We start from the raw sequence: 16,433 nt of genomic DNA on the forward strand, positions 1-16,433 counted from the left end.
GAAAGTTTCTTTCATTTCTAACCCCAACGCCAACCATATTCACCTGTCCTGGACTTAAAGTCTCACCCTGATTATCTCTAAATCTTTCTGTCTGTAAATTGCGATGAGTTGTGGGTGGGACCGGTTGCGCAGAGTGAGCCTACCCGCACTTCCCATCATCTCGTTTACTCAGCCTCTTATCTAACATTACTGGTGCAACAAAAATGGCGAGCAACATCAGAGCTATCCATTTGTACAGTTTAGATCCAGATTCCAGCTCAGACGAGGAAAACAAAGACGTTCAAAGATCTATTTGTCTGCAGGCGAATGCATCACAATGGAGCGGAGCAGGAAGTTTGTGACCAGCCGATTGTAGCACTATCACAGCTACAAGCTTTTTTAAAAGGCATTTTTTTGTTTGCTACTAATTCACAATGATTTCAATAAAGAAAAACTGCAATTGTAACCTCAAGTTATTTGGTTGATTGGTTATTTTGTTGGTTATTTTGTAGGTTGGTTATTTGGTTGGTTGGTTATTTGTGTATTTGGTTATTTGGTTGGTTTGTAATTTGCTTTGATTGGTTATTTAGTTGGTTGGTTTGTTATTTGGTTAGTTGATTGGTTATTTGGTTGGTTGGTTTATTCCAAGCATAGATTGTAAAAAATATTTCAAACTCATGACAGTAATAATGACATGTATTGATAAGAAAAATGGAAATCAAATATGTCCTCCATCATGAGAAAATTCTACAAGAACACGTTAAAAAACACCAAAAACAGGATTTTCATTGGAGTTTGTCTTAAATCCGTTAATATTACTTTTGTTTGGAAAAAAAACAGATTTTAGTTTTCTGTTTTAAACGTTTTGAGAAATTCTGATGCATTTTAGGTCATTAAAAAATATTGAAAACAATACATAACCACTAATCAGTTCAGTTTTCTTTTTATTGTAAATATTTCAATTATTGATGTAAGAAGAGGTCGTGTTTTTATCTGTGTCTAACTTATTACACTGTTGCACTGTTTCTGTTTTGCTGACGCGTACTCTGGTCTTAGTTATAAATGAGAAATTGTTCTCAATCGACCTACCTGTGTAAATAAAGATTCAACAGACACGGAGAGGGAAAACTGCACCATAAAGAACTAATCGCATCAAAGCATGGGCCAAGGTCGCACAAGCCAATGATTTGATGTGTTATCTTTTTAGGTAGTTTTCAGTTTTGCTTTAAAAATATTGAGAATATCTGGCAAATGAAATGGAGCAAAGATCTTATTCCATGTGAGACAAAAAGCTGAGAGTTGTACTTTGATTTTTCTGACTCACTCCTGCAGCATCACCCAGACACCTTTAGCTATAGATGCTGCATGACGGGGGTCAAAACAGCTTCCAAACTGTGATTTCAAACAGTACTGACTTTCTAAGTCAATTAAATTATTTTCAAGCTTCGTTCCTGCACAGTAATTCTGCCTCAGTGGCACTTTGCCTGAGAATGACTCAAACGCAGGTATGAAGGCTGACAAATGGACAGTAGAAATCTTTGAAGTTTCGATTACATTCATTAATTATAACCATGTACATATTTTTGAATAACAAAAACTGTTTCATGGTCGTCTTATCAGCCATGTGTCTACATGTTTCCAAACCCTTTATCTTTGGCAAACAGAGTAAAAATATTTTTTACAGGTGAAAGTGAATGAATGCTCCGGTTATTGCCGTCCTCCCGGCTGCACGACAGTCAAATTCAACCACGCCGTTTCAACAGCGCCATTAACCTTCAGATTTACCATCTTCAGAAACGCCGTGTTAATTTTAAGACGCCGACTCATCGTGGTGTTGTGTGTGAGAAAGAAAAAGAAGTGTGTAATAAACTTAAACAAGACCCGACGCTTGACTCAACCACAAGGTCCAAGAATGATCTTATAATTCTCTAATTTAGAGTTTAGCTAATATTTCGGCTACATGCTAGCTGTTTTGGCTAATTTAGGATTTTTTCAGTTTTTTTAGGCTAATTTAGAGTTTAGCTAATATTTTACCTTTATGTTAGCTGTTTTAGCTAAATCACAGATTTAACCATTTTTTTGTGGCTAATTTGGCATTTAGCTAACATTTCAGCTACATGCTAGCTGTTTTGGCTAATTTAGATTTTTTTCAGTTTTTTAGGATAATAGCTATCAGCTTAAGCATTTAGCTATCAATTTAAGCATCATCAGCTTTCAGCACTATCATCAAATTCAGCTTACAGCATTCACGCTAGCATTATGACAGGTTTTTAAAATGTTTTTGTATTATTTTTTCTATGAAGGTGAAATAAATGAATTATTTAAAATGTGGCTATGTGTGGCTTTCTGAAAAATCATAAATGTTTATGTTTAGGCTGTGATTGTTGCACTTTTTCTGTTAGCCTACAAACCGACCCCGGTCCCACATCACAGAAGAAAACAGCTATGTGGCCTTCATTAGAAACAGTTTGGGGACCCCTGGCTTAAAGTGAACCAGAGTCATCCAGAACAAAGTTTCAGTCTGAATGTGCACAAACGGACCCTGGTCTGGGATCAGGAAACGGTCTCTGACCCATCTTTCAAGGTGGTTTTGGTTCATTTTCAATCAGACTGACCTTCAGTTCGTTCTGAGATTCCTCAGTCTGAATACGATCCACTCAGAGCAAAATATCCATCCAGCTTCTTACGCTCACCCAAGACCAGGTCGTGGGGGCAGCAGTCTAAGCAAAGATGCCAAAACTTTCCTCTCCCCAGTCACTTCCTCCAGCTCCTCTGAGAGACCCGGAGGCATTCCCAGGCCAGCCGAGAGACGTAGTCTCTCCAGCGTGTCCTGGGTCTTCCCCGGCCTCCACCTAGTAGGACACGCCCGGAACACCTCCCCAGGGTCACCTCAACTGGCTTCTCTGGAAGCTCTACTCGGAGCTCCCTCCAGGTCCCCATCTCTAGGAGAGCGCCCAGCCACCCTCCAGAGGAAGCTCATTTCAGCCGCTTGTAGTCAGGATCTCGTTCTTTGGGTTATGATCCAGAGCTTATGACCATAGGTGAGTACTGGAACCAAGATCGAGCTTTGCTTTTTGGATCTGGTCTCTCTTCACCACAACAGAGCGGTGCAGCAACCGCATAGCGATGGACGCCGCTCCAATCCGCCTGTCGATCTCACGCTCCGATCTTCCTACACTCTTGAACAAGACCCCAAGATGTTTAAACTCCTCCACCAGAGGCAGGAGAACTCCACCCATAGCGAGAGGGCAAGCTCTGAACCAAAACGCCCACCATAGCCGGTTATTAGGGGACAAACATGGAGCAGCGATGCAACAGTAACTTGTGAAAATCCGGTGGAATAAATGCAGACTCAATAAAACAACTCAACTTTTATTCTCTAAAGAGGAGAAAAGGCTTGCAATTGGTGAGTGCCAATTTCAGACCCTTCAAAATAAAAGTCTATCGCGACAGACTCATCCCTCTATCGAGAAATGATGCAAAGAAACACCAAACCTGGAGCTCTTCCTGTAAACTGATGTTTTCTCATATTTATTATTATTTTGCTCTGGTTTTTAACTATTTTAACAAGTATTGAGTATCCTGTTTTTTTAGTTAAAAGTGTTTACATTTCCAGGTTTTAATTACCAGCACTTTTTTATGTATTATTTACTATTTTAGTAGTACGTTTTTTGCCATGGGTTGATTTAAAGTATAGGTGTTGCACTGACCAGGAAGCACTTCTAATTTCATTGTACCTGAGACAATGACAAATAAAGATATTTAAATCTAGAAAAAGTTCAATCGCGATATATATCATTATCGTTTTATCGTACTTTGCTTCTCGCACTGTTTTCCATACGATCTATATGTCACAAACATTTATCAGTGTACCTCGTAGCCGTATCATCTTCAGTAACCGCCTTGCTCCATGCCTCAGAAGCAGCAGTGAAAAGCGTTGAGCCTGATCTTCATACAGACGTTCAGTGAAATAAAAAGTTTGAATAAATGGAATATCCTAGCAAACTGCAGCACCTCAATCTTTCTCTTTTTGATTTGACCATAACTGATGAATGACTGAAGAGATCTTTAGTCAAGGAGCGGAAATCTCCGGTTGATCCCAGTCTGAATACAGACCAAATGCAAAGTTCAGGACTCGATCTGGAACAAACCAGTTTCAGAGTCTGAATACACCCTAAAAAGCAGTAATCTGAAGTGGGAGTTGGAACAAAGTGTGAAAACGGCTTTCAAAGCAGCAACTGAACAGCAGCTCCGTGAGCTTTGGAAGGAGGAAACTTCTGGTTCACAAACCTAAACTGCACCATGAGATATGATAAACAACTGCTGTGAAGCTTCACAGGAGCCATCAGATCATCCTGTGAATAAAGGATGATCCTTCACAACCACCAGGAACTCCTTCCCCTCATGTTTTCCACAGAGTAAAAACTCGCGCTGAAAGAAAGTTGGTTTTCAGAACACTGCAAAAACACATCGTTCGTCTGGAAATTTTACACCAACAAATCCAATCACAAATTATACAGGAATTGTCTGCAAATTATTGGAGATAAAACTGGAAATGTTTAGGATGTTTTTGAACAAATACACAAACATGCCACATTTGGAGACATCTGAAGGAATTGTGTGATCCCGACTCCAAAAAGCTCAGAGTGATTGTTTCTTTCATCTCTCCATCAAGTTGAGGTTTTTACTGGAGCATGTGTGAATCTCAGGAGCTCACTTCACAAAAATTTTCTACGACATTCGGCTGACTGACAGAAGTAGGTCTGCGTGAAAACAGCTTTTCCCTCTCCGACTCTTCTCCCGGTAAGTTCTCCAGATTTTCTCTGATCATCAAGAACTTGTCCTGGGTGTTTTTTCTTCCCCTCCTCTGTCCTTACTTTTACTCTCTGTGTGTTTTCAGTCTTGGAGCTGTGAGTCAGAGTCATCAAATGAAGATTAAAGACACTTCTGTTTTGGCTGAAAAGCCCACACACACATGGCAGTGTTGCAGACGCACACACTTGCCCCCTCGGGAAACCCTACACAATTACAGCTAGAATGGGATTCATTCTCAGCCTTCAACAACTCATTAACTGCGTATTGCAAATTGTACGTTTCAGCAGAAAGCATTGATGAGGAACAGCGAGGATGGGCGCTCTGGGAGCGGCTGCCATCCCTTTAACGTGTGTTCAGAATTTATTAGCATATCACACATATATGTACATCATATATGAGCAGGACGTGATGAGTGTTTTAGCCCCACAATGCAAAACCAGCAGCTTGTTCATCTTTTTTTAAATCTGCAAAAATCTCCACATGTGGAATTCATCAGCGAGAAACAATGCAGCTGAATACATTACAGCTAAATTATGGGTTGTGAGGAGGAGATGAGGATGGAATCTGCATGGAATTGCATGCAGCTGTGGACATCATATGGAAATTACTGATTGTGTAACTCAATTTTATAAAGGAGCTCCGATGGGAAAAGCGGGCATGCAAATTATTTTAATACTTTTAACATGTGTCAGACCTCTGGAGAGCATTTCTGAACAAAAACCAGAAACAAAAACCTGATCTTTAAGCTTCTTTGTCCATTTTTTCTCCCAAATGTAAAGTTAGAAGAGCAGCGTGGAGGTGCAGCAGAGGCAGACTTCTGCACCAAGCTCACTCGGGTTTTATTGGCTCTTCGTGCACCATTTGGCTTATCCTTCACACCTCAGGTACTCTCACTCACCGAAGCCCATTTACTACCTATTCATCTGTACATGAAAGCTGAGGTTGAAATGATGCATTCACCTCTGTGCAATGATACCGAGCAGCCTCTTTTCTTTCCCTTCGCAGACTCGACTTTTTACATGAAGAATTAGAAATCTCCATATATGCTCCACAAATCGATACACGGAAGATTCAACTAACTTTGTGGATAAAATAGTCCAATTCCAGAAATCTATTATTTGGCATTTAAACTATGAAAATTCTTTCTTACAGAAGCAAAAACCTCTTTCACAAAATAGCTGTATACATTGTTATTTAGGGCCGGGAATCAATTAAAAAAATAATGAATTAATTGCAAACCTTGTAAAAATAAATCACAATTATTTTTTTTATTTTCTGGCATCAGTATTTGCTGACCAATTACTATAATCACAATATGAAGTCACACCCATACCTGTGCATTTAGAACACGTGTCAAAGTCAAGGCCGGTCTATCCGGTCCTCCAGATCATTTTATTTTATTGTTATTAATGACCCGATGTGATCTTGCACTCATTTCTAACTTGTATAATTTTGACAAAATATATTTTTATGGAGAGTAAAATATTGAAAGTTATTTAAAGTTTAAGTTGATTTATTATGGAGTAATATTCCTCCATTTTTATTATTCATAATTATGTTAAAAAGTTACGTTTTTTAAGTTTTAAAATTTGCATTCTGCTAGCTTTTTTTGACTATTTTGGAATTTACTAAAAAAAAATGTAGGCTTTTTTGGAGTTTAGCTAATATTTCAGCTACATGCTAGCTGCTTTGGCTAATTTAGGCTTTTTTTATGTTAGGATATTTTGAAATTTAGCAATTTTCTTAGCTACATGCTAGTTGTCTTGGCTAATCTAAGTTTTGCTTTGTTTTTTTTGTATTTGAGGCTAATTTGGCATTTAGCTAATATTTTAGCTGGCTATCAGCTTCAGCGTTTTCAGCCATCAGCTTCAGCGTATTTAGCAATCAATTTCAGTATCTTCAGCTATCAGCACTAGCATCTTCAGCGGCCAAATTCATCTTACAGCATTATCGCAGGTAATGCTGTATATCTAGTTCATAACAATAATGTTAAAAAGTTACAGTTTTTAAGTTTTATAAATTTAGTTTTAGAGTCGCAAACGTGGAGAGATAATTGAGGCAAAGCGAAAGACTGCCGCTCCACAGGTGCAATTACTTGTGTTAATTAATATTAACGAGTTAATGTTCACAGGCCTAATTATTAGTGCTATTAATTATCTTTTATTTATCAGTTGTTTCTGGAGTCATATTAGCAAATCAATTTCCCCATCATGGAATCAATGAAACTTCTATCATCTTCTTAAAACAATGTCTTTTATCTTTTTGACCATTTTGTGGATAAATAAAAGTTTGGAATACTCATTTATTCAGTGAAAAAATGTGTTTCATTTTTAGTATTTATTAGGGGTGTGTATAGACAAATGTCTGACGATATGATTTGCATCACGATATATGTCTCGCAATACGATATGTATCGTCCCACAATATGCATCGTATCGCCAGACAATGAGGGGTTTAGTGCATGTGCAGCAGAGCTGTGGTGACGTAAAGAAGGATCAATAATTCAAACAGAGCCTGTCTGTGACACTTTCATTGACAGCGATTTAAAAGCAGAAATACTCAGAAATGCAAAAACAAAATGACTTCTTGTTAAATTTGTTCTGTCCCAGAAGAAAAATGCCACACAGACATGTTAAAAATAAAAAAACAAGATTTTCATCAGAGTGGGACTAAAAGTGCTGCAACTTGACTTTATAAAAGGATGATTTAATTACTTTATTCTGAAAACATTTATAAGAAAATAAATGAAATATACCTAAAGAGGGAAAAATAAAGGTTTTAGCTTTATAAAAAAAACAATTTTTGATTGTTACATTACAGATTATTTGATGTAACTCACTCATATTCCTGCACATCCTTCCTGTCTGAGGAAAATTACTTTCATTGGAACCAAGTATTCTGGGAGCTGAATAGGACTTTGGGTTAGCTATAGATTACACTCAACAGCTAAAAAAAAAAAATATATATTTACTGATTTAAAATATTCTCGTCCTCTCTTACGGGGTCCAGATGACCCCACTTTTAATGTAAACAAGCCTAGGAAAGCGGAAGGGTTACAAAAATTCAAAACAACAATCTTGTCTGCTTCCACAGTCCAACATAAAACTTTCCCTGTTCCAGCTGTAGAGCTCAACTCACCAGGAGACTTTTAATCCCCACGAATCAACAGCTGTTAAACCTTTATGAACGGAGTTTACACTCAAACTGCTTCCTGAGTGAAAATAAAGACGTCAAAATCTTTTTCTGTCCTACTGATGATGCATCTCAGTGTGTTAAACTAATCTCATGATGTCAAACCGTTTTTATACAAATAAATCAATGACAGAATATACAGGTACAGGAAATATCTCTAAGCATTATTTTATCTCACGGCAGAAATGATTCAGACTTCACTTGAAATTTTCTTTTTTTTTTTGAGATTTTCCGTATATTTTGTGGCTTTCAAATATCACAATGTTTTCCGACCCTGATCCTCAGCACACGTCTTTCGTGTTTCTAAAATATCGTAAGGAAATGGTAAAGAATCAACTCCTGCAGGAGGCTGAAAAAAGACCCATGTGAGCAGGTTGGTATTTAGTGGAGGCGATTATTAAAATAATCCTGAATTTTGTGGCAAAACCACCAAATTTGATATAGCTATATCTTAGGATCCCCTCTTTCAAAAAAAACACCTGAAAATTAAAGATTTGAAAACATATATAATAGCAATCTATTAATACCCTTCAAGTTTAAGGTTAATTTTGTTTACCAACAGCTCATATTGTTGAGGCTGGGGCAAATAGACATTGAATAGTTCTGTAAAGATTGACTGTGTAGCAGCCATCCTTACTGATTTTTGGATTTTTCTCGTGGCTATCATGCTTTCATGAAAGGGGATCCTACGACACATCCATGCCAAATTTAGTGCTTGTACCACAAAATGCACAATTTGTCTGAATTCTTCACTAATAGAAAACTGAAAATTGAATACCAGGGTTGGAAAACAGTGGTCTGCAATGTGCGTTGCTCTCATACACATAACTTCATATTCCTCTGTGTATTGAGATGCTCTTTAATTCCAAATAGTAACCTCACAACTGCAATGGGGGCAATCCTAAATAAACAGCTTCAAGAAAATGTACAAATGTTATGTAAAATATCAAAATGGTTAAGGTTAAGAAAATGGATGAAAGTTCAGGAGAAGAATGCTGACATCGATCAGCCATATTGGATTTGTTTTATATCCGCTGATCACCGAAAACGTCCCCAAAGCTGAGTCCCTGATTGGTTGATGGGAGAGTTCAGATTTTTGCGACTGACACTCAAATCCCCCTTTGCAGGACCTCAGATCACATCTGTACATTGACTTAACATTAAAACTTGACGCCCCTAAAGCTTGTCCGGTGTGAACGCAGCTTTATTGCTTCAGGACAAGTTATAATCAAAGAGCAGAAAGGAAAATCATAAATGGTGAGGGAGGGGGTAAATGTACTTAAATAGTGTTTTACGACCTTCTTAGAAGACCCGAAGCGCTTCACAGTCACATTCACCCACTGATGCCAAACAATAGTACCAACCTGTAGCCACCAGGAACAATGTGGGGTTCAGCGTCTCGCTCAAGGACACTTGGGAACGCAGCGCGGTAACCAAACCTGCGATCTAATCAGTGGTCAACCGCTCTGCACCATGGCCACCCCATGGTGAATCACAATTATAATGCAATGCTTGTAAATATCCTTCTATAACCCCAAAATGTCCGCAACCATCTCAAAATATCAGGAAAAAATCTTAAATTAAGGACTATAAAAGAAAGTTATATACATTATTATTATTATTTATTTATATAACAACCCTTTTACGAAAAGAAAAATATATTTAAACACAACATAACAATAAAACAAGTCACTGAATTCCTCCAACAAACTCCACAACTTATTTGAATGAGAATTTCATCTTAATTTTGGAATTGGAATTAATTTCATGAAAAACTGCATTAAAATGGAAACTCACGACGTGAGGGACCCCTCTTTTTTTTAAATAAACTTTATAGTAAACATTAGTTTCAGTACAAAAATGGAGCTCCAGCTTAGCTAGCTTAGCTAGCTTAGCCCATTAGCTAGCTTAGCCCATTTCCGAGCCATTTTTTTTTTTTTTTTTTCACTTTTGTTCAGAACCAAACTTTTGATTTTAAATCGTATTTTATTTTGTTTTTTGCTCAGAGCCAAACTTTCAAAGGAAAAAAAAACATGGCGTCTTACCTTTGACGTTTTCCAGTAAAAACTTCTGTTCCAGTGAGAAAAACTGCAGCTAAAGAGCGCGCGCGTTCCCTCTGAAGCTTCCTGAAACATTTAAATAAACTTCAGGCTCTGGTTGAAAACACTTAACACACCGGTGATCAATGAGGATGATCGGGAGATTCTCTGCTCTCATTGGTTGATTGACCTGTCTGTCAAAAATGAGCAAATTAACCAGAGAAAGCTTTATGTTTTGTAATGTTGAGAGGTTTAAAGTGACATAATCCCAATAGATTCAGTGAAATATCAGTAAAATGTTTCATTTTTCAGTCTGGAACCGGTCAGAAGTCATAAATGCATAAATATTCCAGTTTAAAAACTTTAGTCAAACAGCTCAGGTTCACTTTTAATAATTAAGTTTTTCACAAAATCATTTGACTTTTCATTAAAAAGAGGAGTTCTGAATCATGTTTTGTTATTTAAAAATTGCTTTTTTAAGTGAAGAAAAAAGTTTTCTTTAGGTTGTTGAGTTTGATCCATTTAATTAACAGTTTTTCCTGAAGAAAAGCAGATTTTTGGAGCAAATATATAATATTTTTATGTAAACTAAAACATGGAGTTTAATTGTGTGTTAGGATGTGTTAATTCTGGACAAGAAAATCCCAGAACAGCATTTTTTCATGTCAGGAAAATGAATATGTCCTGAATGACAAATAAATATGTGATATTTTGTATGTATATATATTTATTAATTTCCTTAAAACAACAAAATCAAGAGATTTTATAACAATCTCGTAGGGAAATTAAAAGGGATCAGAAAGAGGAAGAAATTTTATATTTTGTGCCTCTTTCACACACTTAAAAAAATAAAGAAAAAAAAGAGTAAAAATCAAAACAAATATGAAAATATTTGTTATATAGCATTTAAGTTTTTTTTTATCTGGAATAAACTGAAAATCATTTTACTTTAACTGAACTATATTGCAGTAATAATGTTTTCTGGGTATAAACAACAAGAACTCTATATTTTTATGATATTACGACATGAACAATAAAGATTTATGCAATTATATCCTCTGATGATCAATAAGTACTTCATTTTTGTCAATAAATAAAAGATTATTACACTTTTTTGAGAACCAGATTATCGCAACTAAGTAAGAAAAAGTGAAAAATAAAACTTTTTCTTTGTTCTTATAACTTGAAATAAACAAGTTGCTTTGGATAAAACCCACTCCTGGATCTGAACTGTTTTTGTGGCGTTCTGCTGTGAAATGGACCAGTTTGCATTAGTGTGGACGCAGGAAAGTCTTGCTGTTATTTTCATCAGCTTTGGCTTTTTTTCCGATGACAACACGCTGGCGTGCCAACAGTGCTGTAAAACATTTCAATACATTCTGTAAAACTTCAATTCCTGTTCTGCTTATCGGCCTTGAGTTCACTGAGCTGTAAGCTCTAAGACTCTAAATCCAGGCCACAATTGTTTTCCTTTGTGTGTGTTTTGTGTGTTTATCTGGTTCTTTTCCTGACAATAAGCCAAACCGCATCTCTGAGAATGAAAATGGGTTTTATGTATGGAGTAACAGTCTAAATGGATTTCCTTCTGTCTCTATCGGTTTACTGTTCCAGGAGCTTATTGCTCCATATCTGCAGTTGTCTAATTATTCATTAGTAAACACAAAGAGCATGTTTGTGCGTTCACTATAGGAGAACTGCAATCAACTAAAGCTCCATAACTCTTTTTTTTTTTACATTTCAGTCAATAAAATATATATTTATATATTTTTTTGTTTTAAAAAACTGTATCCAGAATTTGTTCTGTTATATAAAAACCAAAACTGAAAACATTTTTGCTCTTCAGTCTGTATTGTATTGTCACAGCTCCTCCATGTTTGATGAGCAGCCAGCAGAGTGCGCTAAAACATCACGATGAATAAAAAACAGACCTGAAACTGAAGTGCACAGATGAAAAGTGTTCATTTGTTCAAGGGATCATTCGTGAAATCAAATCCTGACAGCAACAGATTCAAAACTCTGTAATTTTCTACGAAAGATAGTATTAAAACTGTTGCTTTTCCTGAAAAGGACATATTTATGAAATACATTTTTAAAGGCCTCCTTATTTCTATAAGGGGTTTTATGTTTGGCAAAGGGAACATTCCTTTAACAACAGTGACATCTAGTGGTAAAGATTGGTTAATACATTCTTTACTCAATTTATTTAAATTTTTTGAGTTGAGGCTGTAAGTAATCGACATATAAGGAAAAAGTGACAAATGTACTTTATTAATACATAATAGTAACATTGTAGTGTTTGTGTGTGGACGGATGTTGCTCTAAACTGCTAAATTCAAGATAAATAAATAAATATGGAATATTGTGCTCAGGATTGTGTTGGGTAATTTCTCTAAAAATGTATTGCAGAGATTATGCTCGACACAAATTTGTATCAATGCAGTGAAATTTAGTTTTTCTGAATTTACTTTGCTTAAAAATTGAGATTTTTTTCCCCAAAAAACTGAAGCAGAAAAATAAATATGCAGCCTCATTGTCAGATCTTAGTTTTAGATCACCCAAAAATATCGCAAACTTATGCAGCTACATTTGTTTTTACCTCATCATTTTAGTCTTTTAATCAGAAATAAAAACTGTTTTTCCACTGAGGAGAATCAGGGAACCTGCTGTACCCGCAGTGGCCACCAGATGGCACCACTGCTCTTCAGAAAACCTGCAGGTTTATCTGAGATTCTCCCTGAAACTGTTGGCAGAGGAGGGAGGAACTCGGGGGATCCTTTGTGCAACATTACGACCACCAGTAGCACCAGCTATCATTCTGCAACTATCATGGGATACATTTAATAAATACATGTGTTAGGAGATCGTGAGATGGACGGTCCAAATCTTCCCAGATGATGCCTGATTAGGCTCCAAAGAAAAACAGGGATGGAGAGCGAGGAAAACCATAAACTTTGACCTCTAAGAAACAGTTTTTTTTTATTTAAAACATATTGTAGTTTTGCTATAAAATGGATTATTTAAAATAATTTGTGTTTTAACTCTTCTATATTTTTTAATGATTTGTTTAAGGAGAATATTCAACATATTTGTGCTCTATATGTGGATATAAATGTTTTTTCTGCTTATCACTCAACAATAAAAGTGATGTTTCCACCATTTAAATTAAGTTAAAAAAAACTTGCATTTTATTTTTATTGTCAGATTAAATTTAAATATTGTTTTCAGGTTTTAAATGTGATGAATGTCTAAGAAATTTTTATTTTTTCAAACTGTTTTCTTGGTTTGAACGCAAATTAGAATTTAAAACATCGAAAATTTTGATTTGTTTGTGCTTTTTCAACGATAAATATTCTTTTTTAAACAAACAAATTTGATTATTTGATCAGAATTGTAGTTTTAAATTAAATGTCAACTCGAAACCTTCATTATTAATGGTCTGGACACACAAAATACATATTTTTCGTTCACGTTTTTTAATAACATTTATTTCCAGCATATTCATACAATGTGACAGCACAGCTTTAAACATTTGAACATTTTTCCAGCACTTTGCCACAAAATATATGAGCTGACAGAAATGATAAATGAAATATATAATACAGGCATTTAGAAACAAACTAATAAAAAAGTGTGAGATAAATCAATCTATTTATAGTCAAATGAATGGTATTTATACGCAGGAAGCTAATAATTTAATTTTGTCTTTTAACTTCAGTTTCACCGACGATTTATGGCCCCTAAAATGTCAAAAAATATAATGAAATAAATGGATGAGCTACAGAGTTTAGTCTTTTAATATTGTTTTGCCATTTGGACCCTTTATTATAAATATTCTGGTCTCGTTCTGTTGGCAGGAGGAGGTTTGGAACTATTACAAACGCTTGAAAACTAACATATATATTTTTTTATTCCACATAAGTAATTTTACCCCCCATTCCCACCCCCCAGGCAGACCATTTGACTACAAGCCAGATGATCCTGTATGTACAGAAGTGTGTAGCCACGCACGTCACGGATTTCAACACTTGCGGCTACGAATACACAGACTGGATGAGTGCGTCAGGAGCGCGCTCCGGGTGCGTCAGGGCGCGCGAGGCCTCACTGTTTGTCCGGCGTGTTGTTGACCAGAGGCCCGTACAGGCCGCCGGCGTACGGCTGCTCCTTGTGCAGCATTGTCCTGTCCCGGATCAGGTCGCTGAAGGCGTAGTCCATGGGAGGCCTGAAGCCCAAAGTGGGCATGAGGCCGGTGGTGGAGTAGGGCGTCATGAACGCCAGTCCCCGGCTGTGCGCGGAGTAGGCCAGGCGCAGCGGGTTCAAGCCCAGGTGCGTGCCCAGCGGGTAGGAGCCCGGGTCCGCGCTGAAGTGCGGCGCGTTGGGCTGCAGCGGGGAGAAGGCGGAGCGGTTGCTCAGCGCCATGGCTCCCGGCAGCATCGGCCTCGTGGACGGGGCTGCGGTGGCGGAGGCCGGCGGGAGCTGCTGCGCGCTCTGGAGCATCCTCTCCGCCGTCCACGCCGCCTCCTCCGCGCCGGCCTTCGGCGCCTGCGCGCCGCCGTTGTTGAGGATCTGCTCGATGGCCTGGACCACGTCCTTGCCGCAGCCCTGCAGCACGAGCTCCAGCACGCTGCGCTTGTGGCTCGGGAAGACCCGGGTCAGGATGTCGATGGCGTTCATGTGGCGGGACGCCACGGAGGACGGGGACGGCTCCTGCTCGTCCTTGTCGATCTCGGAACCGGAGTCTGATCCGAGCGAGCTGACGGACCCGGGGGTGTCCTCTCCGTCCTTCAGAGGTTTGGACACCGGGGAGTTGAGGAACGACTCGCTGTCTCCGTTCTCGGAACCGGAGCCTCCTTCGTGCCGGGCGTCCGGGGAGGAGATGCCGGGGGCCGCGTCGCTGTCCGCGGAGGCCGACTTCCCCCCGGACTGCTGCGGGGGGGTTGACCCGGACAGCTGGTTCTTGGGGAACAGCTCGAACTTCTGGATACTCGACTCTGCGTAAAAACACGAGATCATCAGCATAACATTCGCGCGTCCGCTCCACAACGCTTCACCTGCGTGTTCCTCACTCACCTGAGTTGCTCTCGCTGCTGACGGAACCGAACACCTCGTAGTTGGGTCTGGGCGGGATGATGCCGTTGGCGGCGGCCAGCGCCAGCCCCTCCGCCGTGCCGTACAGCAGCTGCAGCTCGCGCGCCTCGTTCTCCTCCTGCGCCTGCTGCCGCCTCAGCGCCACCTGCGCAGCCATGACGCGCTGCCGCTCCGCGATCAGCGTGCACTTGGCGCACATGCAGTCCTTCCAGCGGCAGTAGCGCTTGTGGCCCTTCAGGGCCGACACCACGCCGTGGTTCCGGCAGCGGGCGCACTTGGGCGTGCGCGGGTACTTGTCTGCGGCGCGCAGGAGGAGCGGAGGACCGCGCAGCAGGTTCCCGGCCATGGACACCGGGATGGAGGCCGCAGCCGCCGCCGCCGCCGCGGCCGGGTGGACTTGAGAGGCAGAAGAGGCGGTGGGGAGCTCGGGTCTCAGATCCATGCTCGTGACTCACCGAGGAAAGAAGAAGAGGAGGAGGTGAAGCGCGCGCGCGGGGATGGAGCGGTCAGATTCGGTCACAGCTGCTGCGCGCCTTTCAGCATCTCCGCGCAACAGGTCTGCGCACTTCTAGACTGAAACTCTAAAGTCTAGAATTTGACAAGTTTACATCCGGATGAAGTTGGAGCGGAGCGCGCGTTCCTGCTCGGGTTCGAGTCCAAACTCTCCAGGAGGAGCTGCGCCTGTTACGCGCCGCAGCCTGAGACACTAACTTCCTCCAGAGATCGTCAATTGATACAGATCCCTCTCTCCTCTCTCTATTGTTGCTCCTCCGCTTTCATTAGACAAATTTGACAACAATGTGGCGCCTGTCATTGGCCAAAGGGAAAAGGAGCGCTCTGATTGGACGCCTCTCCCTTTTTTTTTCAACTGTGTCCACCTGAGTTCTTTTTTCAAACATCAAGTGTTAAGAATCTAAAGGGAGTGCCCGAAAAACTCCAATCGATGCAGTTATTTCCCCACAAATATTGCGTTTTGATTGTGCACACAGACAAAAACGAGCACAAAAATGAAGGAAATTATTACTTTTAGAGAATTTTTTAAATTTTTATTTAAAAACAAATATGTGGCGCTACTAAACGACTTTCCTGGGGTAAAAACCAACAGTAAAGGCAATTAGAATAAAGAAAGATTTCATCTAAAAGGTAAGTATTTATTTATTTATTTTTAATTTTGTTAGACATAAAAAATATTTTCTGCAGATTATTGACTGGAAGGTGAAGAAAAAGTAGCAGCTTTGAGGGCGGCAGGAAAACCAGCGTCACCAGACCAATGTATTTACCACAAAATATTATTTTTTAAGAACAAATAAAAAAATAATATAA

General features: G+C 39.2%; 1 protein-coding gene and 1 long non-coding RNA gene across 2 annotated transcripts in view; both read right to left on the reverse strand.

The window, feature by feature from the left end:
• Nucleotides 1-10,561, reverse strand: part of LOC112150396 — a 162,902-nt gene extending 152,341 nt beyond the window's left edge. Inside the window, exon 1 of the long non-coding RNA XR_004947715.1 lies at nt 10,032-10,561. This is a non-coding gene — a long non-coding RNA (uncharacterized LOC112150396). The remainder of the gene's footprint in view (nt 1-10,031) is intronic.
• A 2,920-nt stretch (nt 10,562-13,481) lies between these two features.
• On the reverse strand, nt 13,482-16,084 carry dmrta2 (DMRT-like family A2). The gene is made up of 2 exons (XM_024278129.2): nt 15,093-16,084; nt 13,482-15,013 (listed from the first exon to the last, which is right to left on the reverse strand). The coding sequence occupies exons 1-2, from the start codon at nt 15,550-15,552 to the stop codon at nt 14,124-14,126; spliced, it is 1,350 nt and encodes a 449-aa protein (XP_024133897.1). The 5' UTR covers nt 15,553-16,084; the 3' UTR covers nt 13,482-14,123.
• Nucleotides 16,085-16,433: the final 349 nt, after the last annotated feature.

The sequence above is a fragment of the Oryzias melastigma genome, linkage group LG4, assembly GCF_002922805.2.
Source record: "Oryzias melastigma strain HK-1 linkage group LG4, ASM292280v2, whole genome shotgun sequence".
NCBI lineage: Eukaryota > Metazoa > Chordata > Actinopteri > Beloniformes > Adrianichthyidae > Oryzias > Oryzias melastigma.